Source organism: Athene noctua, chromosome Z (assembly GCF_965140245.1).
Source record: "Athene noctua chromosome Z, bAthNoc1.hap1.1, whole genome shotgun sequence".
In the NCBI taxonomy this organism is placed as follows: domain Eukaryota; kingdom Metazoa; phylum Chordata; class Aves; order Strigiformes; family Strigidae; genus Athene; species Athene noctua.
Genome location: NC_134077.1, coordinates 2,896,293 through 2,918,854, shown reverse-complemented (window position 1 = coordinate 2,918,854; position 22,562 = coordinate 2,896,293). Strand labels below are relative to the sequence as shown.

The following is a 22,562-nucleotide window of genomic DNA, read 5'->3' as shown; positions in this document are numbered from 1 at the left end:
GCAGAGAGGGATGAGGGCTCCCCTCAGCCTCCTCCTCCTCACACTGAACACTCCCAGCTCCTGCCCTGCCTCCTCACAGGATTGATTCTCCAGCCCTTCCCCAGCCTCGCTGCCCTCCTCTGCCCTCGCTCCAGCCCCTCCAGATCTCTCTGGGATTGAGGTGCCCAGACCTGGACACAACGCTCCAGGTGTGGCCTCACCAGTGCCGAGCACAGGGGGACTGTCACCTCCCTGCTCCTGCTGCTCACACCAGTGCTGACACAAGCCAGGAGGCCGATTCGTGAGCTATTAGTGAGTTTTTCGGCACCTCGGCTGCAAATGACCTGAGCGTGTTTACAGCCCTCCACAGGCACCTCCGCTGCGTTCCCCCAGAGACACACCGGCGCGGATATGCTGAGAAGCGGCTGAGTTTTACCGGCGGGCTTTGTTTTCCGCTGAGCGCCGAAAGCAGCTGGATTTCTGGAAGGAATGTCTAAAGGTGCGGGGGTCGCCCGGCCGGTGGCAGCCCCCGCGGGGAGCGGTGACTCCCTCCCGCCGCCGCTCCCCGCCTCTCCCGGCAGCGGCCTGGCCGGCGCGTCCCGCGCATGCGCCGCGCAGCCGCCCGCGCTCTTCAGTGGCCGCCCGGGCGCGGCGGGTTTGAATCGGCGGGGCCGCTGCGGGGCCGCCGGGAGCCAGCGGGGGTCAGCGGGAGCCGCCGGGGATCGCCGGGAGCCAGCGGGAGCCGCCGCCCCTCAGGGAGCTGCCGCCGGCCATCGCCGCGGGGAGCGCGGGCCGGGGGGGGCGATACTCGCCTCGGGGCGTGAGGTACAAGGGCGGGCGGGGGGCGCCGCCGCGGTGGCGGCTGTTTCGCCGCAGGTCGGAGAGCGGAGACTCTCCCGCAGCCGCTTCAGCGGGCTCGTAGCAGTTGAGAGCCGGGAGCTGCCTTGCCGGCTGCGGGGGAGCGTCAGGGGGAGCCGGGCGGGCGCTGCCGGCACAGGGGCCCGCCGGGCGGGGCCTTCGGTGGAGGCTTGTTCCGGGCGAGCGGGGAGATGCCCGGCAGCGATGTTTGCTTAGCGATCGCTTTCTGCGGGAGTGTTCGTGAGGGTCCTTCCACGGGAGCTACCGTACGGAATGCTGCTTTTTGTGCCTCCGCCATCTGCTGGAAAGCAAACGCACGTTTTCTTTTAATTACTGCTCTTTTCTTAAAGAACCGCCCGCCTCTTAAATGTTGGTCATCTCCCTGAGAGAGCCTGACGGAATTAGTTCATCTCGAGCAGGTGTTTCTTGTTTACAGGAGTAAAGCAACAACTCCTTTCGTAGCGAAGACCTTAATAGAATAAAGACAAGCAGTTTCAGGAGGAATTGTTGCACTGATATGCTGTGTTTACCTCGAAAGTTCAGGGAAATTGCTTTGTTTTGTCTCATCTCTGTCACTTTGTGCTGCCTCTTCTGCTTTCAGTTTAGTAAAATAAAAGGTCGTTCTTACATTTGTTGCTTCTTTTAAGTTCCCTTTGCCTCTTTGACAGATGAGGGTCCTTCTTAAAATTCTGTTTGCGTGCCTAGTGTTTGCAACTTCGGTCTGTCTTAAGCTACCGTGTTCTTTTTGATTTCCCCCCAGTATGAGAATGGCAGAGATGGTGTCCTCAGGCCTGGAAGATTTATCTCTTCACATCAACACGAAGATTTCAAATGTTAAAAGGACTCTTCAGTTAAGAAATGCAGGTAAAGCAGAATTAGGAGCGGGGTTTGGTTTGCACCTCCTTGCAGAAAAGGGGGATGCTGTAATGAGACAAGGAGTGTAAAGTGAAGTGGAAACCAGTAAACTCTAGAGAACCAGAACAAAGTGAGCAAGGGTGGCAAAATGGGAGCCTTATCAGGGACTTAGGTGCCAGGCAGGGAATATGAGTGCAGTGGAGATGTGTTCCCCTGAGGGACCTGAAGGCTGGCGGTTAATCTACCCTATATTCTGTGTCTGTGGTGAGGAAAGCTGCAAATAAAAGAAAAACCGTTTTGGTGAGGATGCTAAGCCTAATTACAAAAATGTGCAAAGGCGCAGATGGAGGTTTACACAGGTGTCTTGTCCTTGCATCCCAGGCGTGCCTGGCTGCGATGCCAAACAGGCCGTGGGGTAGCAAACTTATTTCAACCAGCGTCCTGAAATCGCTCTGAATGTTTTAGATTCCTCTCTTCTCCTTTCCTAGGCACAAAGAGAGGTTACGCAGGATGGTTGGGAGGGTCATCTAGGCTAACCTCCTGTCTGAAGAGGAACTGCTGGCGTGGGAGGTTGGCAGCTTGACTAGTGAATATTGCTGCTTCTCCTGGGAAGATGTGGTGGCTGGGGAGCGTGGTGAGCTAAAAATCACTGCTTGTGGAGAGGAGAGAAATGGGATTTTGGTTTTGAGTTGGAGGGGGTTTTTTTTAACGTTCTCCCTTTGACAGGTGAAGAACCATCCTTCAAATCCACTCTCGGTGAAATAAAGCACGAGATACTCCTTGTGAATGATCTCCTGAACAAAATGGAAATGGAAGTTAAGCATCACAAAGAACTGAAGGATTTGCTAAAAGTAATTATTTTTTCCTGTTCATAAAATGCTGATAAATTCAAACAAATCATTGATAAGTGCATAGCTGTTCTTTTCCAGATCCTAAGTGATATGTTTGGATGCACGAGGCTGCTCACAAGTGGAACTGGGACGCAGAACAGGCTTCCTGATAGTTTATTAAGCAGCTCTCCAGCATAGTGAGCATTGAGCCTTGAAAAATAGCATTTTATGCATTGCAAGCATGGCTTTATCACAGTAGATACAGTGATCTAAAGAGCAGTTCTGTTTTTAAACCCTTGCAATAGCTATGGAAGTGATCTAATTAGAATATTTAGCTGTTGTTTTGGGGTGTGTTTGCAGTGCCTTCAGGTCTGTTGGGAAAGGGCTCTTTGGGGACTGTGGGGGAGTTTCCTGCAGTGTGCTGTCACCACCATCAACCTTTCCCCTGCCCAAACCTGCTAGAGTACATCATTAAAGCTTTACTACTTGTCCACTCAGATTTCTTTGATGCCCTGACACAGACAGGCTCGTTTTCTCGCTCTTCTATTTTGTTTTTGTGAGCTTTACTATTTGCTACTGGGAAACGGAGAGAGCAAAGAACACCTCTTAATAAAGCTAAAAATTTATTTTAGCATTGCCCTACTGGTAAGCTAATATTTACTTGGTTGATGTTAATAGTTTCAGATTTCTGATCAAGTCTAATGTTAATTTCAGGAGCTCCAGAAGTCCGCTGAGAGCCATGAAATGGAAGCACGGCACCTCAGTGAAAATATTCCTTTCTGTCTGCTTAAACCAACACAGAGCTGGTATGTGGTACATGGGCACAGAGACACCTCCCTGCTCCCAGCAGCATCCAGCTGCAGCCCCGCACAACTCCTCTCCTTTTACTGTACATTAACGCTGAGTTTTTGGGAGCTGACGTTGTTACATGTATTAATTCTGGAGTTTGCTATTGATTGTTTGCTCCTGCGAGCAGCCTAACAAACCCTGCAGGTAAAAACCTATAAAATACCACGTTGTTCAGATGGAAGCTTCCAGTGGCAGGTGTGACATTGTTGCAGAAAGCCAGGTCTTTGATAAATCTGAGCATTCCTTGAGAATTGCAAACATGCTGATTTGATAGCTGCAGTGCTTAAGGATTGAAGGGTGGGTTACTGAGCCAAATGCTGGGTCACTAGAACTGAAGTTAAACACTGCCCTTCCAAATATCATTGTTTAAAAAAAAAAAAATAAAAATCCTGTAACTCAATCACCTTTCTGTGGCGATTTGACTTATGGTTGTGATATTTTTAATCTCCTTTCTCTGCAGCAGCCTGGCATTTATTTTAGCTAGCAGTGACATCCACCTGCCTTTGAGGGCTGAGTAGCTGTTCAGAATAAAGTAGTAGGAACAAGTATGTGAAACAACAGGCTGCTATTACTCAGAAGGCTTCGAAGACATTATAATTCTGCTGAGGTTTCTCAGAGTGGCCAGCTCTTTCTCTGGCTTGTTGGAATTGCTTTTAAATTTTGAGGGATGTTGGTGTATGCCAGAAGGGGATCTCTTCTAAAATCTAACATCTGGGGATCCCAGAATGTGTTTCCACCCTTGTAGCTTGGCAGAAGGCAGCACGTCAGTCTCTTTGAATTCAGTATTTCCAACATGTGCTCTGAATATCAGCTTTACCTGGTCTTGCTCTTAATGACAGACAAGCCTCAGGCTGAAAACATTACAGGCGTATTCCAGCCAAGTAAAAGGTTAGGGATGTGGAAATAAGGTTGCAGAAGAGAAAAATGAACTGTAGTTTTAGACAGTGTGTAGCAATATTCTCATCTGTGTAGGTACTGCTTGTATTGCAACTTGGGCTAGTCTTAGCTGATAATTTGTGCAGAATGGTCACTTGTGCAGAAGCTTTTATTTTTTTTTTGGACATAAACCCTCAATTTAGGAAAGAGTCTCCTAAAGTATGTTGTCATGTCTTTTTTTCAATTTCCTTTTCAATCTAGACACTGGGTTTTTTGTGTGTGTGTGTATGAAAGAATGGAAGTTGGTTAGAAATGATCCCGGTGGCTCTGCCTTCCTTTCCTAACTTTCTTAATTTAGGAAACCGCTTTGTCTTAAGTTTGTTACCTCCTGGAAATTGTTTAGATGCAAATGAGGCTTGTTTAGTGGTTGTGTCACATCTGATATCAGACAAATCCCTTGGGATGTTGGTTTCCCTTCCAGTCTTGTCCTGCTTTTGATCAAGAAGTTAATTGTGATACGGCTTTAGCCAGTTCTTCCTTTTCTAGAGAGAACCACACATGTAAAACTAGGTGATTTTCTCCAGATTGTGCTCTGCCAGCCCCCAGCTGCTGTCTTGTCGGTGTCAGTTTGTGGTGTGGGTTTTTCCAGAGGAATAACAGATTATATGTTAATACTGTCTGTCGAAGCATGCTTTCTCCGTTTGTCTCCATGTTGGCACTTCCTGGTGTCCACTGTGTTGTGCAGCAGAGGATCAAAGCGCAAAACAGACCCTAATTGGTCAGAATCCATCTGTATCACTGGAAATAGGTCTTCACTCCTGTTCCTAAAAACCCTTCTCTGTTAACCTTCTCCGTTTTTGTTCCTCTACATCCCCAAATGCTTGGGGAGCTGAGTGCTAATTGTCTGTTGAGTGACTGTGATGAGGAAAGTACTGCAGAAAGCAGAGTGTGGGCCTGACTGCTGGTGCGAGAGGACTTTGCATCTCAGCACTGGCGTGGCCAGCAGGGACAGGGAAGGGATCTGAGCCCTGGGCTCGGCACTGGGGAGGCCGCCCCTCGCTGAGGGGGTTCAGTGTTGGGCCCCTCACCCCAAAAAGGCCATTGAATGACTCGAGCGTGGCCAGAGAAGGGCAACGGAGCTGGGGCAGGGTCTGGAGCACAGGTCTGCTGGGGAGCGGCTGGGGGAACTGGGGGGGTTCAGTCTGGAGAAGAGGAGGCTGAGGGGAGACCTCCTGGCCCTCTGCAACTCCCTGCCAGGAGGGGGCAGAGAGGGGGGATGAGTCTCTGGAGCCAAGGCCCCAGCGCCAGGCCCCGAGGGAATGGCCTCAAGCTGCCCAGGGCAGGGTCAGGCTGGCTCTGAGGAAGGATTTCTGTGCAGAAGGGGCTGTTGGGCGTTGGAATGGGCTGCCCAGGGCAGGGGGGAGTCCCCGGGATCCCTGGAGGGGTTGAAGAGTCGGGCTGAGCCAGCGCTGAGGGATCTGGGGGAGTTGGGAACGGTCAGGGGGAGGGTCATGGTTGGGCTGGAGGAGCTGCAGGGGCTTTTCCAACCAAGGTGATTCTGGGATTCTGTAAAAACACCCACACAGAAGAACCAAACACTTCATGGCTTTAAGCTATTGTTTCTCTCCTGGGTTCTTGGTCTTGATATTCTTATTTACTGGAGGATTCTCACTGAAATAAAAGATGGGTTCAATGTATCTTAAGTTCTTTGTATTCCTGAGGTTTACTGAGCAGTCTCTCACTACGCCAAAGCCCGATTTTGAAGCGTTGGTTCTTTTCTTTTCATGGGCCAGGCCAGCAGTGATCACGGCAGCAAGGCAGTGGACAGGAAGCCAAAGCAGAAGTACCTGGGGGTGGGGAAGCATCTAGAGAGATAAGAGGTTTGTTGTAGTGAGGAAGAGGAGGCTGGCAGCACTGGAGTGTACAGGAGGAGTGAAGTTTAAGATGCAAACTCAACCTCTCTCAGTCCTTGTGTTTCTCCTATTCCAAACCCACCTCCAACACCATCCAAAATCCCCACGCTTCCCTTTCGCTCTTCCTTGCTGACATTCCCAGCCGTTGGTGCCGGGATTAGTTTTGTGCTGGGCCTTAGTTTTCCAGGTGTTTCCACCTGGATTAGCTTCACTGTTGGTGCCCTGGATTTCAGAAGGGCTCTGCATTGTGGCGTGGCAGGGAGCAGAGCTTCCCGTGTCGCTGTGACGTGGACCAAGGCAGTTGGGGAGGCTGCAGCTGCCTTCCCTGGAAAATGAGCCACTGGCTTTGGGGTGACACAGCATCAAGCAACAATCTCTTGTTGTGGGAAGGTTAGATCAAAGCAGAGGGTGGGCTCTTTGTGACAGGTCAGCTCCGTACCGCTTCAGCTATTTCTGTTGCACATCTCAGCCCGATAATGTCCTCGTAGTCGGGTGACAGTGCATTTGGCCAGGTGCATCCTCTCCGCTGTTCTCCTCCTGCTGAGTAGGAGAGCAGCTAGGTGGGTGGCTGGCAGGAAACTCAGGGCTTGAGGCTCCATAGCTGAGGGTTTGGAGGAAGGGTGAAGTTATAGAGATAACACTAATAATCACTCAAAGCAGGAAATTCCTCAGCTTTTTGGATCTTGCCTAAAAAGGAAAAAAAAAAAAAAAATTCCCAGCCTGCTGGTTGATGCTGAATTTTTTTTGCTTCAAAAGATTAATGGATGAGTCAGGCTTTGCAAGATTTGAACTTCTTTCAAAGAGCTGTGAAGTATTTCAAACCTGCCTGTTGGGCTGCAGCTCTGTGCTGGGGTTCATCAGATCAGAAGCGAGGCCTCGTGTTCCGCGAGATGTAACGGTACGTTGGATTCGTAACGGCTCGGTGCTGCCTTTGGACTGCTTCCAGTTCACCTGCTCGCAGCCTCTCTTAGCAGAGAAATGAGGGGCTGGACTCCAGGCAGCTCAAGTAGGCAATTTGAAATGGGATCGGGTGCCTTTCATTTATTTTTCTTTCCTGAAAGATGTGGAATTGGTGTTGATCCAGCCTAGCAGGCGGGTTGGAACGCAGGTCTGTGAGTAAGCAGGCTCGGTAATGTAATGGTGTTCTCCTTACTACTTATCTGCTGTTTAGAACCTTGATATTCCTTCATTTTCCAGCGCTGCTGGGCTAACTGTGAAACGTGAAGAACAACCAGAAGTTGTAGAACCCAAACCTGCAAAGAAACCTCCAAAAGAGTCAAGACTTATTAAAGAAGCATCCTTAATAACTGCAGAAGAATTTGAAAGTCTTCCTGCGTAAGTAAATAATGGCTTTTCTGAGCCCCTGTTGTGCCAGGCTGGGGGGCAAACGTGGGTCTGGGAAAGGGAGCTCTTGCACAACTGAGACTCACAGCGATGTTTTGAGATTTTAGATGTTCCACGGGGTGAAACATCATGAGATGATAACTCCAAACAGTTTATATGGGCTACTGGCAAACCTGAAAATGAACGGAACAGAGCTAATCGGGTTCTTTTTTATGTATCTGTTGGGAAGACCAGAACTAATCAGTTCAACCCCAAACCTCTTACCTCAAAAGTCACTTTAATTGTATGAACAGAAACATATTGGCTAATAGATGGGTTCTCTTCTTGTTTTGAGAACTGGCATTTAAAAAAAAGAAAGCCATCTTCTCATAAGATGGAAGGTATGGTTACACTCAAAAGGAAAACTAATTCTAAATGCTGTTTTTATTTCACCCAACTATTGCTTTCTGAAAAAATCAAGTCTTGACTGATCAATCTGTTCTGAGACAGGAAAAGAAATCAGACTTGTTAAAAAATATCCACTGAAATATCCCACATTTCTGGAATAGAAGGCTGTGGAGTTTTGTCCCCTACCGTCAGGATCTGATTAATAGGAATCCTTGTCTGAAGCCTGTCATGTAGGAATAACTTGTCTTAAATGACAGTTTGGGGCCAAGGACTAATATTTCTGTGAAAAGGGGAAAATGCTCTTGATGCCTAGTGCTGAATTGTTATCTGAACTCTAGATTCAGTGTGTTCCCTGACAACACTTGTTTCAGTAAGATTTTTTTTTTTTTTTAAATTTGAAAGCCTCAATAAAACACATTCATCTTTCCTACAGCTTTCCAGATTTTCAGGTGAGCAACATCTGGGTTTTTTCCCAAATTGCTCAAGGTGCCTGATGGTCGAGCTAATGGCTCTTTTGGTTATTTCTGAAAAGTGTGTGCACCTGATGTTTTTATTCTGCAGATCACCCCTAGCATTTGGTGGATTTACTTCCTTCAGTACTTCTGTTAAAATTTTGGAAAATTAAAGCTGGAGCATGGGAGGTTTTGGTCTTTATCTCTGCTAAGACAAGAGAAGTAGACCTAGAGCATTCCAGCTGCCTGTTTTAACCTCCAGTTAAAGCTCCATCTTCCCCGCTAGCCCCTTGAAGTGTTGCATTATCCTTGAGAGTGGAAGGTTTTTCCACCGCTCTTCATGGCTGGCTGGATCCTCTTCTATTCATCTCTGGTTTATAAAAAGGTTGTGTCTTAGACTGTGCTTGTGGGGCTGTAGAAATATTTTTGAGATGAGAAAAGCATGTTTGTTCTGTGGAGGAAGACTTAGACAAATTTAAATAGCTCCATCAATCTTGCATGTTTTTTTCCTTTCCTGTTGCCTGGCAGTGTTGTAATACAAGACTGGCGGAGGCTGCGAAGCTTGTGATTTCACATGCTATTGAACCGAGTCGAAGCAGCAAATGTTTATGACCCAGATTTTCTCAGGCTTAACATCTTCCCTGAGAAGAATGAGAATGAGGTGCATATCCCAGTTCTCCAGGTCGACACTGGTTCTGATGTGGGATCCCTTTATACCTGCTGGCAACAGTAATGCGGGAAACGGCTGCTTGGACACGGCTTTGCTCCCAGAGCTGCCTGGCTCTGCTGGGACAGGCCTGTGCCTATCCTAAGCCTGTCTGAGGGACTTAACAAAGCGCAACTGCGCGTAGGCATCGTGGATGCGTCTCAATCCCACAGCAGCTGGGTACGGTGGGGTTTGCATCTGGGAGTCTCACTCCTCTCTCCCTTCCTCCTGCAGCTGTGGCAGCCCGTAACTGAAAAATTGATGTGCTTTCACTCCCTTTGTGCTGGGCGTGGAGGAGACTCTGTCCCTAACACCGTTAGGGCACAAAAAGGGATATACAGTCTTCAGTAACTTCCTATTTTTTTAGAACTCTGCAGCAGGTATTTAACAAAGGCACGTGCTGTGTTAAGGTGCAGGTATGGAGCACCTCGATCAAATAGAACACTGGTGCAGTGAAAAACTTGCAAATTATCCGAGTCTTCAAATCCGTTGTGAAAAGGCCATTTTTGGGGGAGGAGGAAGGGAGAAATTGCACAGTAGATGTCTTGGTTAACTTTGAATTCAAAGCAAAAGAAGGTGCTTGCTTTATTCTGTCTCTAGAATTCTTGCTGCTTACGATATTTTTAGAATCTGCACGCTCATTATAACTCTAAAGTCTCAGGAGATGGTAACTTGGAGGGGAATAGATGTTTCTTTTAGCCTAAAGGTTTTTGAGGGAGCAGGGTTGGCCTTTAGGAGATTTATCAGGTATATACCACTGGAAAGGAGATAAATTGATGTTTTCTCTGAGGAACAAAACACTGTGCTTTGGTTTTCATACCTATGGAAAAAAAATTTTGGAAAGGGCTTCTGTGGATTAAAAAAAGAAATTGGGTCACTCTGTTTTTGTTTTTGTTTTTTTAAATATAGTTCTGAATGTTTTTGCTTTTGGTGTAGTGAAGCAGAGTTTAATGTTATTTTAACTCTAAACGAAATGGATGACGATGGAACTAATCAACTTTGTATTTTTATATTAGGGTATGTATGGAGTAAAGTAAATGTCAGCATTTATGGGTTTGCTGGCCACGGCTGGGTAGAAACATGAGAAGACTGTGGAACAGCTGGAGGTTTTATGATCCTTACGGTTATACACTGAAGAAAAATTCTGGTTGCTTTTGACAGAATTTAGTTTCAGATTAAGGCGCCTACATTTCAGTGTCTGTGACGCGGGTGTCTCCACACACCCCGTGTGCCCCCACTCCTGCTCTTGTTGCTGAACACCTGGTTAGTGCAGTTGGCTGCACGACCCAGACTGGTAGCCCGGGGACTCGAAAGGTTCTGTGATCCCCTCAGGTTAAATTCAAGTGAAACGACACCAAATGATTGGTTAAAATGTTTTGCTTGTGGTAGAAAATAAATTAAACTTGGAAAAAGATAATAGGCAATGGGGTCTCTTATAAATTTATAAAAATTTAAAAAAGGAAAGGAAAGAAAAAGAAAGGAGAGAAAGAGAGTCAAAGAATCTGGATCACCACCCCTGGATCCAGCGCTGTCTCAGGTCTGGGAATCTTGGGTGGTGGGTGCACACCCAGCAAAGTTTCTGTTGCATTTTGAGTTCGTTGTATCAGCTGATTTGCATACTAGATGAGGAGGGGCGGGTATTGCACCAACTCATTTCCAGGAGAGAGGAGGAGAAGGTGGAGCAGGGGTTCTGTGTGTGCGTTGAGGGGCAATGGGGTACATGAACCCTTTTGCCCAATTGAGTCAGTGGTCACAATCTCCCCCCACCACCTTGACATTCCCCTCAGGTTTTGTTCCTTGGGCAGTTATAGCTCCATCTGGTGTTGGTTGTTTATCTCTCTTCCCACTCTTTTAGCTCTTCCTCAAGGCTAGAGTTGTAAATTAAGGTGTAGGCCTTACCCTGAACATTTGGTTTTACTCACTCTACGTCTCCTTCCCTCGAGGTTTATCTGGGGAATGTGGCTGTACAACTGCAGGGGAGCGGAGCCGTGCACCCTTCGATATCCCCTGCGCTTCCCTGGGCAGATAATTCCTCCCTCAGACTGACCACAAAGGCCACGACTTGTCCTTGAGGTTTTCTGTGTCGGTGAACGTTTGAGGCGTGAACTCCTTCATTTCCTCACACTGGTGAAACCAGAAAACAGCCCCGCTCCCTCGCTGCTCGTGGCGTGTTTCAGTTGCCCGTGCAGAGCTGTCTGGTGCCATTGCAGATGCCTCAGTGAGCACTGGCTGATCTTTAGGAACTGAATTTTCTGTAAGCGCCAGCATATCTGCTACCCCCTGCACATGTCGTGGATGCCTGAGAGCCTCTTGGAGACCGCTCATACTTTGGTTTATGCAACCGAATTCTGTTTTTCTGTTTCTGCTTCCTTCTCTTGGCTTTATTAAGTGTCTTCTCTGTATGTCAGTTGGTAACGGGAGCACAGAACCTCTAACGTGGGTATTTTATATCTCTGGCCTTAGTCTTTATTGCTCTGCAGATTCCAACCATGACTTTTAAGTCGGGTAAAGGAGGCAGATAGAGAAATAAATAGCAGTTAATGTGTTCTGCCCTTGGGCCACAACAACCCCCAGCAGGGCTACAGGCCTGGGGAGGAGTGGCTGGAGAGCTGCCGGTCAGAGAGGGACTGGGGGGGTGAGAATGAGCCAGAGTGTGCCCAGGGGGGCAAGGAGGGCAATGGCATCCTGGCTTGTGTCAGCACTGGCGTGGCCAGCAGGGACAGGGAAGGGATCTGAGCCCTGGGCTCGGCACTGGGGAGGCCGCCCCTCGATGAGGGGGTTCAGTGTTGGGCCCCTCACCCCAAAAAGGCCATTGAATGACTCGAGCGTGGCCAGAGAAGGGCAACGGAGCTGGGGCAGGGTCTGGAGCACAGGTCTGCTGGGGAGCGGCTGGGGGAACTGGGGGGGTTCAGTCTGGAGAAGAGGAGGCTGAGGGGAGACCTCCTGGCCCTCTGCAACTCCCTGCCAGGAGGGGGCAGAGAGGGGGGATGAGTCTCTGGAGCCAAGGCCCCAGCGCCAGGCCCCGAGGGAATGGCCTCAAGCTGCCCAGGGCAGGGTCAGGCTGGCTCTGAGGAAGGATTTCTGTGCAGAAGGGGCTGTTGGGCGTTGGAATGGGCTGCCCAGGGCAGGGGGGAGTCCCCGGGATCCCTGGAGGGGTTGAAGAGTCGGGCTGAGCCAGCGCTGAGGGATCTGGGGGAGTTGGGAACGGTCAGGGGGAGGGTCATGGTTGGGCTGGAGGAGCTGCAAGGGCTTTTCCAACCGAGGTGGTTCTGTGACACAGGCAGAGTCCTCCTGCACTTTTGTAGCCTGTGTTACCTGTTTGCACTGACTGTGACTGCATTTCAGGGGTGGTCATGCTGCTTTTATTTGAAAAGATGGGCTGTGTGCAGAGCAGAGTCGTTTTTATCAAAATGGCTGCATCTCCGCCTTTGAATCTGGGTTAAGCAAAGTATCAGTGAAGTTGAAAACTGGCTGCAAGTAACTTGGTGGCAATTTTGCCTGAAGCCCAAGCGATTGCTTTGAATTCTGGAGTTCTTACACACCCTGTGCAGACCTGTCTCCCCGGCAGAGCTTGCCTATTGTTAAAATCTGCAGCAAGCACTTATTTTTAGTTGGCAGCTGTAGAATGCCTGCCCACATTCTCGTTTGCAATATTGAATTTGTAATCGATATTTTTTGTACTTTTTCTAAAGATTGAGTTTTTCTCTTTGGATTAAATTGAGGGAAGAATTTCCTGTTCATGGATGTTTTCAGGCTTATTGTCCTACAGCTTTTAGTTGTGCTGACCTCAAGAACCCCCTTCATTCTGAAAAATGTAACATGTTTTTTTCTCAATTGCACACAGCTTCAAGCTGATAGTGAACCAAACACAACCAGCCAGGTTTCTTTTTTGTATAACAGCTTCTCAATTTGTAGCACATTTCCTTTTCTTTGAATGCGTGCCTTTACATCTATAAATACTGGATAGCCTTCCTTGCAAGTATTCCAGTGCTCTAATATTTCCGCATCACTTTGTTTTTATCTTCTGTGCTTCCTGTACCCCTAGGCTGTTATCAACAGATCTTATTATTTTAGTACTAGTGTTATGAAATCCTCTGGAAGTTCAGTAGCAGATGTTGGTAGTGCAGAGGCTATGTCTGTATAGCTCAGTAGGCCGCACAATAAAATACAGGAAACGACATAAAACTGGTATTGCTTAAAAAAAACCCAAAGGAATGGCTGTAAGATCAAGCACAGGTTATTTATGATTATAACACGAACCGAATTGCACTCTTTTAGGCAGAAACATTTCATTTCAGTTTTGGCTCGTCCTGTGTTTTCTGCAGAGCTGTTAAGTTTTTCTGCATTTCTAGTTTGTGATATGGAAAAAAAGCAATTTCAATTCCATTTTGGAAGGCTCTTGACAGTTTAAGCACTGGATACTTTTTCACTTCTTAATTTAGCTTTCTAATGCTTTTTGTCTTTCTGGGTTAGGTTTTATCATGGCTTCTTCACCTTCAAGATGATTAAACCACCAGGGAAACGGATAAAATTAACTATACCTTTATTAATAGAAAACAGAAGAAACAGCTTCTAACTAGGAGTAGTGTGTTCAATTAAGGCTGAAAGAGAAGAATAAACACAGAACTTTGTGACTTGCTGGTTACTGATTTTTATTTTTATTTGTAGGTATATGAAAGGTCGTTTAACCTGTGATCAGATTAATGCAGTTGTTAAAGGTATAAACAAGGCTGTGGCAGACAAGTACAAGATCCTGCATCAGCCTTTGAAATCTATGAAAGCAGCAGCAAGGAAACTCTACTACAGGTTCCTGGAGGACGAAACTGCAGACTCAAAAGGTATTTTTATTTTTTCTTTCCTTTGTTAGTACTGAACTCGTAGCACTTGGATATGGCTGCACAAGTATAAAAATACTGGACAAAATATTGAATGACTGATGACAGCATGTGCTTTTCGTGTTGTAGTGTAACTTACAGCCTCTTATTCTCAGAAAATAGTCCATCGAGGCACTCTGCTAGTTGCTGGAATGGTCTAACCTGTGGGAGTCTTTAAAACCATTAGTCCTGAAAAATTGTAGCAAACCTGCTATTGCTTATTCTCAGACAGAGAGGAGGGGGAGGGAAAAAAAAATAAAATCTGTAGACTTAGCAGGGCTTTCCCTCCCTTCCCAGCACAGGGTGCCACAGTCAAAATCAAAATTCGACTTGAAAAACTCCCCTCTGCTATGTGAGACATACAGGGCTTTAACAGTCTGGAGTGATGAAAGGTCTGGTTCTCCCTTGATGTAAGGGAAGGAGAACAGAAATGAGATTCATGTCCGGATCAAATTCTAGGCCATAAGGAAAATAAATGTCTTATTACTACCCAGAACTGGGTAGTCAGTATAAAACCCCATCACCTCTTCTGGATAAAGTCATATAGAGGAGTAACCAGGGTTATGGCTGTGACTGAAGAGTTTTTCCCATAACTGATTTGGTTACTTTTTATATTACTCACCGAAAACATGACTTTTATGGTGTGTTGTAGCAAAAAATTAGAGGGCACAAAGATTTAATTTGGAATCACTGCCAGTTCTGTAAGCTCCTAGTTTGATAACTAAACTGTATAAACTGTGTTTTCAGTTTTAAAGCTAGAATGGACATGAACTATTAAAAATTTATTCTAAAGTTGGGAAGTCTGACTAATCAGCCATTGCAGAGCCAGGGCTGTCTGATTAACCATAAGTTTCCTCCTCCTAAAAGCACAGAGGGAGTGAAAATGCACCAAAATGTTCATGTCCTAATTTAAAAGCAAGTTGTACTTGCAGGTTAGTTCTCCCAAAGATATTGGACACAGTAAATCTCTAATATTAAAACCTCCTTTTGGACATTCCTGTGGAGAACAAGTATGGAATTATTCCTGGAGGGGTGTACTGCACGTATCAAGCTTGGTGATGTCCTTGGAATGCCCTGGTGTTTCCAAGTTCAGGCATAAAGCGTGGAGCAAACTCTCTCCTGTCTCAGAGCGAGCTCTTTTTCTGGCAACACCTTGGCACCTGCCTTTTCAATTTTTTTTTTTGCCCTGGACAGAATGCGAGAATATTCTGCCTTAAGCACATTCCCTGGGTGCTTGTAGTTTGTCAGAAAGTGACTCAACTTTTTCTTCCTTCCTTTTGGATTTGTCACTGCTCAAGACGCTCTCAATATTGAAGGTGTGGTGACAACATCACTAACTTCTAGATGCTAAATGCCCTCTTGTGTGGGAAAGGAATTCTGATATGATGGACATGCCTGGCGATTTATTTGGAGACCTATAGGATAAACAAGTTGTAAAAGACTTTAATGAACAGGTGTACAGCTAGAGTGCTTCATGGGACTGACTGCTGATTTGGGCTCGGATAGTGGTTTTTTTTCTAGACAATTTCACAGAATCATCTGGGCTGGAAAAGCCCTTGAAGCTTCTCCAGCCCAACCATGACCCTCCCCCTGACCGTTCCCAACTCCCCCAGATCCCTCAGCGCTGGCTCAACCTGGAAGTTCTGCTTCAGTCTAACAACAGCTCACATTAATCGGGGATTTCTTAAAATCCCTGCTTCATCGCTTTTAACTCGCAGTATTTTTTTTGATTTAACTGTGTGCTGGGTTTGTGTGGAGGGTTTTTGGTAGCAGGGGAGGGGGCTACAGCGGTGGCCCCTGTGAGAAGCTTCTGGAAGCTTCCCTGGCTCCAAATCAGACCCACCTCTGGCCAAGGCCGAGCCAATCAGTGATGGTGGCTGCACCTCTGTGATGATGTATTTAAGAAGGGAAACCTGAGAGAGATGGGGAGGACTTTGGGGGGGAGTTAGAGGAAGGACGCCTCTGCCAACACCGAGGTCAGTGGGAGGAAGGAGGAGGAAGAGGGGGAGATGCACCGGAGCACGGAGCCCCCCTGTATCCCGTGGTGAGAGGGCAGGGCCCCCCATCACCCATGGGGGTCACTGGAGGAGCAGAGATTCTCCTGCGGCCTGTGGGGGACCCCCGGGACTCTGTGGGGAGAAGCAGCCCCCGCTGTTGTAGTTTGGTGCTGGGAGGTGCAACCCGTGGGGGTGACCCACGGCGGAGCATCTCGGGAAGAATCATCCTGTGGGGAGGACTGGCGGCGGAGAGAGTTTGTGGGGGACTGTCTGCTGGGAGAGGGACGTGAGGTGGAGCAGGGGAGGAATGCAGGAGAGTGATTCCCCCCAGCCCTGGAGGAAGGAACAGCAGGACTGACTGCACCCCCCCGTCCCCTGCACCACTGGGAGAGGAGGAGGTCGAGATATTGGGAACAAAACTGAGCCTGGGAAGAAGGGAGGGGTGGGGGGAGGAGGTTTTAAGTTGTTGTAACTCTTCTCACTGTCCCATTCTGTCTGTGAAGCGTCATTCTCGTTAGTGCTTTGAATTAGTGATGTTCTTTCTTCCCCTAACGAGTCTGTCTTTTGCCCATGACCATAATGGGTGAGTGACACCCCCTCTCCCCCTTATCTCCATTCCTGAACCTTTGGATTCATTTTCCTCCTTCCCTGCGCTGGGGAAAAAGGGAGGAGTGAACGGCTTGTGGCTCTCAGCTGCCCTCTGGGTTCAAACCATGCCCTCAGGATTTTGAGCCCACGGCTAGAGAAAAGGCATTAAACACTAGAAGGGCCCTGATCACAGCAGCCTCTGCTGCAGTGAAGGAGCCATTCTACAACCTGAGAAAGCTACAACTACTCAGAGATAATTTTGTACCAGAAAGTTGGGTTTTTCTAAGTCTGAAAAACTGAGGGGTTTAATTTCTTCAAGTACCTGTGAGTCATTTTTATTTTCTCATTTACGTTGGAAAGTACCGTTAGGAAACTAGGACATACACACATGCTCTCATATGCTGAATGTGGTTGATTTTTGTTTTGTTTTGTTTTTGTTTGTTGTGACTAATCATCTAGAAAGTCTGGAGAAAAGGTCTGGCAGGCTGTCAGACAGTCCTTGTCTGGCCAGCACAAAATGATTCAATGTCTCTGTCCATTGCCTTTTTTAGGGTAAGGTTGTGCATTCATTGATTTGTTTGCTTAAATTTCTACCGTGAGTGTGTGTCTGCTTAGAATTCCCACAGTTTTTCAGCCTGGGCTGATTGCCAGCTGACCTCTTCCTCTGATTTCAACAAGATAAAAAGGATGCTGCCTGGTTTATCAGGGTAACCCTCCAGCCAGTGAGGTGAATTTTAGTTTAGCAAGTTATTTGTTACGTGGATCTGTTTCCAACCAAACCAACCACCCTTTCTCCAGTTCTGGTTTCTTAACAAAAAAGATCTGAATGTTGCTGCCCTGAATTATGGGTAAATAGAGGAAGAAATCTTGTTCTGCACAGATTCGGGACTCTCTGATGCTGCCCCAGAGATAACAGACTGCAAACCCCTATTTTTGCCCTATTGCTGGAAATTGCAAATGGCCTCTCTCCAACTGTAGTTATATTTTAAGCAGACAGGTTTTTTCTTTCTCTAGTAAATACATTTTCTTGTCTACATGTGAATTCAGCAGCGTTGCAAGCTCTGAGATTCCAGCATAGTTCCCATGTGGGGAAAGACCTCCAGCTTTTGACAGTTATTGTCTCTGGAAGATTCTACTGCTTATTAGACATCGGTGTCACCAACTCTCAAACTAGCCCAGTCTGTGAGAAAACGTGGTCTGTCGTTCTTCAGGTCTGGCTAAGCACTATTTTGGGGAACAGTACGCTTAGAAAAATCACTCTGGGACCTTGGTTCTAAGGGCTGTCACATCCTTGGATGCTGCCCTGGAGTGGAGTGTGTGTCCTGTTGGATCACAGCGAAGATAAAATTTGGAGACGTTTACAGAACGACACAGATTTGCCAGTGTAGAACTGCAGTTGTTTAACAAAGAAATAAAAGCTTTCCTGGCCGCTTTGGATTTCCAGCTAGCATCAGCTGCTTTCTCAGTTCAACTGGAAGGACTATCCAAGAACTTAGAGAGAAGAGATGCTCCATCTTATCGAAGATGAGGCTGCCTCTGCCTTACTTTAAGGGTAGAAGGAGGAGGGAGAATTCTGTCCTCTTTTTCCAAGCTAGAACATCCCTAGCCTTGCAACTTCTTTCTCATAAGACTTGGGATTGTGATACTCCAGAAGAATATTATTTCTACTTCCTCTCCTTAAAGGTAATTGGACATTTCTTTCTTAAATTTTAATTAACATGTTCCTGCTTTCAGATTGCTTTCCTTCCTTACAGTTCTGTGAAAATGTGTGGTTAAAACCTTATGCCACGTTACAGGAAGTATTAAATGTACAGTCATTCTACTAGATCTATAATTATCTCTTATCTGAACAGTGTATAAAGACTGAATACGAAATCACAGCTAGGGAATACTGCTGTGGAGCACTTAAAATAACTCCTTCCTTCCTCATGTCTGCTGCTGGCTTGTGTCAGCACTGGCGTGGCCAGCAGGGACAGGGAAGGGATCTGAGCCCTGGGCTCGGCACTGGGGAGGCCGCCCCTCGATTCCTGGGTTCAGTGTTGGGCCCCTCACCCCAAAAAGGCCATTGAATGACTCGAGCGTGGCCAGAGAAGGGCAACGGAGCTGGGGCAGGGTCTGGAGCACAGGTCTGCTGGGGAGCGGCTGGGGGAACTGGGGGGGTTCAGTCTGGAGAAGAGGAGGCTGAGGGGAGACCTCCTGGCCCTCTGCAACTCCCTGCCAGGAGGGGGCAGAGAGGGGGGATGAGTCTCTGGAGCCAAGGCCCCAGCGCCAGGCCCCGAGGGAATGGCCTCAAGCTGCCCAGGGCAGGGTCAGGCTGGCTCTGAGGAAGGATTTCTGTGCAGAAGGGGCTGTTGGGCGTTGGAATGGGCTGCCCAGGGCAGGGGGGAGTCCCCGGGATCCCTGGAGGGGTTGAAGAGTCGGGCTGAGCCAGCGCTGAGGGATCTGGGGGAGTTGGGAACGGTCAGGGGGAGGGTCATGGTTGGGCTGGAGGAGCCCCAAGGGCTTTTCCTGCCTCGATGATTCCGTGATTCTATGTGATTCTGTGACACTATTGTCTTGTGGTGACTTTCTCTTGGCATTTTGTCGCAGGCATTTGAAATGCTTTTGACTCCGGTCAAGGCCTTGGTGTCTTAGAAAGACTTGATAATGAGAATTTCCTTGTAGAAGTAGTTAATCAAGTGTGAGAAGGGATGGGCTGACAGCTCCAACGCAGGACCTTCCCACATTGTTTTCTGAGAGAGACAGGGAGGATGCTGGTTAATCTTTTTCTTGCATTTTCTTAATTAGTGAAGTATTATTCTTTTCCAAATCTGAAGGAAGTCAAGGCAATGGTGGGCTGCATAGCTCTGGTGTATGCAGGGCTCCATCTGTTTGTTCACAGAAGGCCAACTCCGGAACTGGAGTGCCTGTTGCCAGAACATCTTCAGTCCAGCAGCTTATTTCAAGCACTGCAGGACAATTACTCGGGATGCAGGTTCTGCTGTTACTCAGCTGTGTTCTGTGGTTGAAACGCTGAAGTGTGATGCCTTTCCTCCATAAAGCTCTACTACCATCTTTAAGCAGACCCTGAGCATCTCTCTGGTTTTGCTCAGGTCGTTGTTGCTAAGAGCAGAACATCTGTGGGTGGAAGGACACATGGAAGGACATTTTGTGGGAGGAAGAACGTTCCTCCTCAAAGAGAAGTTGACTGTTAGGCATCAGGAATTGTCAAGACGTGGTGTCAGGTGACTTTCTACTAGCCACATCTTCTGACACGTCTGTGGAATGTCTCATGTCTGGCCCTGGTGGTTTTTGGGACCTCTGCAGACTTTACATTGCGATAGAGGAGCCTGGGGGGTTGAGAGTCATCAGTAGATAGCGCTGAGAATGGCAGGAGCTTGCCGAGCGAGGCCTGGGGATGATGCAGGGCAGTTGAACTTCATGGGGGAGGTGGGTAATTCTTCTTTCAGTTAACAAACTAAAAAAATTAGAACAAAGCTCCTGAGGGAGTGTGAGGCCATCCTACCCCTGATGGTGTTTTTTCCTCAGTGTGTGGAATTGTGAAGAAGTTATATTGTTCCTTGTGAGATGTTAATTGTATCCCGCAACTTTGTCACTTCTGCATTTGTTTTCCAGGTACTTTTTTTGTGGTGGAAGCCGATATTGGTGAGTTCACCCAACTGAAAGTGGACAAGCGTTTCCACGCCATCGTCACTGTCCTACGCCACTGCCACAGAGTGAGGGAAATTCGGGGCGTGGGCCGTGTCCGTTATGTCATCTCCTAACGAGCTTGCCATCGAGCCCCACCCAGCTCCTCGCTTCTCCCAGCAACCGGGAATTTTGGAAATTGCTGGACTTCCAGCATTGCTTTTCCCCCCTGCTAGGAATAAAGTTTGTAATTAAGCAAAGCAGTGGCCACTTCACCCATTCTTTAAAGCCCCCTGAATGTAAAAAACCCAGTTTGTTTTCCCTTGCCCTGGTGCATTGGGTGGACCCTCCCTGCTCTCACTCCATGGGGCTGAGAGCAAATAATCTGGCAGCCCAACACCGGGTGCTTGGGGGCTGGGAGGTGCCATGGCAACATCTCTGGCAGGAGCTGGTTGGGTATGAATGAATAAATGAAAATTTAAACAGCCTGTGATGCGGAGAGCGAGCCCCGGCCTGGGACCTGTGGTTTATTAATAAAGAGCAGCAAAGGGATGTCTCTGTGCCTGTGGGTGCCTGGGGCTGGACTGGCTCTAGGGCTCCTCCATCCCAGCCCGGCCCCGGGCGGCTCATCCCTCCCTCCTGGAGGGCTTTTGGGGCTTTTGAGACACTTTGGCTGCTCCGTCACCCTCAGTGACGTGCTCATGGGTTTCCTCCTGCTTCGGCTTGGGCTGAGCTCTCTTTGTCAGGCGCTTACATGAGATTCTCAGTGTTTCCCACTAGCAAACGGTCACAAATGCCTTGAAGTTATTAACATTTTTGTGCTGTGATGTCAACCAGGAGGGCTTGGGTTGTAATTACGCCTGAATCTTAATGCCTGGCGTGGTTCCTAAGCATGGATTAGTAGTGTTATCCCTATTGTACAGAAGGAAAATGAGTCCTTAGGGTCTTCACTTACTTCCATGAGCTGAAGGTGGAGATGGCAGCGCGAAGCGCTTCCTTCCTGCCCCCACCTCCCCACGCTCCCCCCAGCTCTCACCTTGCAAATCCCTTTCTGAGAAGCGATGCCTTTTGCTTACTGACTTGCCAAGCTCCGTGCTAAACCCACTTGGCTTCACCTTTGCCCCTCCGACTTGGGAGTTCTCGATCTTTTCTCCCTTAAGAGAAAGAAACCTCTCCTAATATCCAGCTTAATTCCAGTCATGGCTGAGAAAAACCTCTTGTGCTTGTGCCTGGCCTTGGGATGTGCTGAGTCCAAGCTCTGGCCCTGTGTTTCACCCCCTTGAAGCTGAATCCCACTCTCCTTCCCTGTCCTGGCTTCTCCTCAGCTGGCGATGCCAATGCCAGAACCTGCCAGGAATCTGCCTTTCCCCCTCTGCTCCACAGGGTTTGGTGACACCATTCTAGGGCCAAACATTAGAGCCTCAGCTCCTGGTCACAGAGACCAGGCTGAAAGGAGTGAATCTCCCCCCAGCATCGTTCCGTTAGCAATGCTTTGCAGCTTTTCCTTTGGGCCTTTATCTAAGCACAGGGGATGTGCATTTTTTGTGACTCTGGGGGCTTTTTCTCCGTCTTGGGACGCTTCTGGTTGTGGTTGTCTGTGCCCAGAAGTAGGAAAGAAATGGGAAACTTCACTGTCTCCATGGCTCCCTATGTCCCAATCCCCTGAAGATTCCCTTCAGGAATCCGGTGCAGGAGCCATTCCCCATGGGAAGCCACGTGTGTCCGTGTTTCTCCCACCTGCACATCAGTTTTACTCCCTTGCGTGTTATTTTTCAGCCCCGTGACCATATTATTTCTTAACCCTGGGAAGCTCACCTGAAAATGGAGAGCGTAGGAGAGATGCTCTACAAAGTAGTATTAAAAAAATCAGAAAACGCTGCAAAACACCCTTTTGTTTCAAGGTGGGAGCACGCTGTGCGGAGGTGGTGGGGAATGCAGCGCGGCTGGGCTTTGCGGAGCCGACTTTCGGAGCAGATCAAGATCAAATCGCAGGCTTTTGCAGGCTGTGCTCAGCAAAGGTGGTAGCGCAGGCTTTTTGAAACCGGTTTCAGTATTTGATCTGCCTTCAGCTGGGATATTTTCATCCTGTCAAGCTTTTTGGCATTGCAGGGAGAAGCCGGGCTGTGTGAAAGTGGCTGGGGAAGATATTTCATATATTTTCCAACTATACAAAATATCATTTCAAGGCACAAAGAGCGCAGAGGGACCATCTAACCCTGGTGCGGGGTGATACAAAAGTTCCACCAAACTTCTCCTCGCCCCCAAAGCACCAGAGAGGGAATGAGCTGAAACGCCGGTTCCTCTCGGCACCCACGTCTGGGGGACGATGCCTGGAAGGGGACGTGGGTGGTGGTGGCAGCACTGGCTGATTGTCACGACCTGGCCTGGGAGCCCAGGGAGTCGTAACGGTTGGTTCTGTGATCCCCT

General features: G+C 48.0%; 1 protein-coding gene across 2 annotated transcripts; it reads left to right on the top strand.

The window, feature by feature from the left end:
- Window positions 1–723: 723 nt before the first annotated feature.
- LOC141973558 (SKA complex subunit 1-like) lies at window positions 724–20,448 on the top strand. Of its 2 annotated transcripts, XM_074932273.1 has the most exons (8): window positions 777–804; window positions 1,598–1,701; window positions 2,181–2,326; window positions 2,419–2,543; window positions 3,237–3,328; window positions 7,358–7,495; window positions 13,718–13,887; window positions 17,556–17,931. In XM_074932273.1, exons 4-8 carry the CDS (start codon window positions 2,496–2,498, stop codon window positions 17,783–17,785), a joined length of 678 nt encoding a protein of 225 aa, XP_074788374.1. In that variant the 5' UTR covers window positions 777–804; window positions 1,598–1,701; window positions 2,181–2,326; window positions 2,419–2,495; the 3' UTR covers window positions 17,786–17,931. The 2 variants fall into 2 exon arrangements, with proteins under 2 accessions (XP_074788373.1, XP_074788374.1); XM_074932272.1 differs by lacking the exons at window positions 2,181–2,326; window positions 17,556–17,931 and adding an exon at window positions 20,124–20,448 and having other exon boundaries at window positions 724–804.
- Window positions 20,449–22,562: the final 2,114 nt, after the last annotated feature.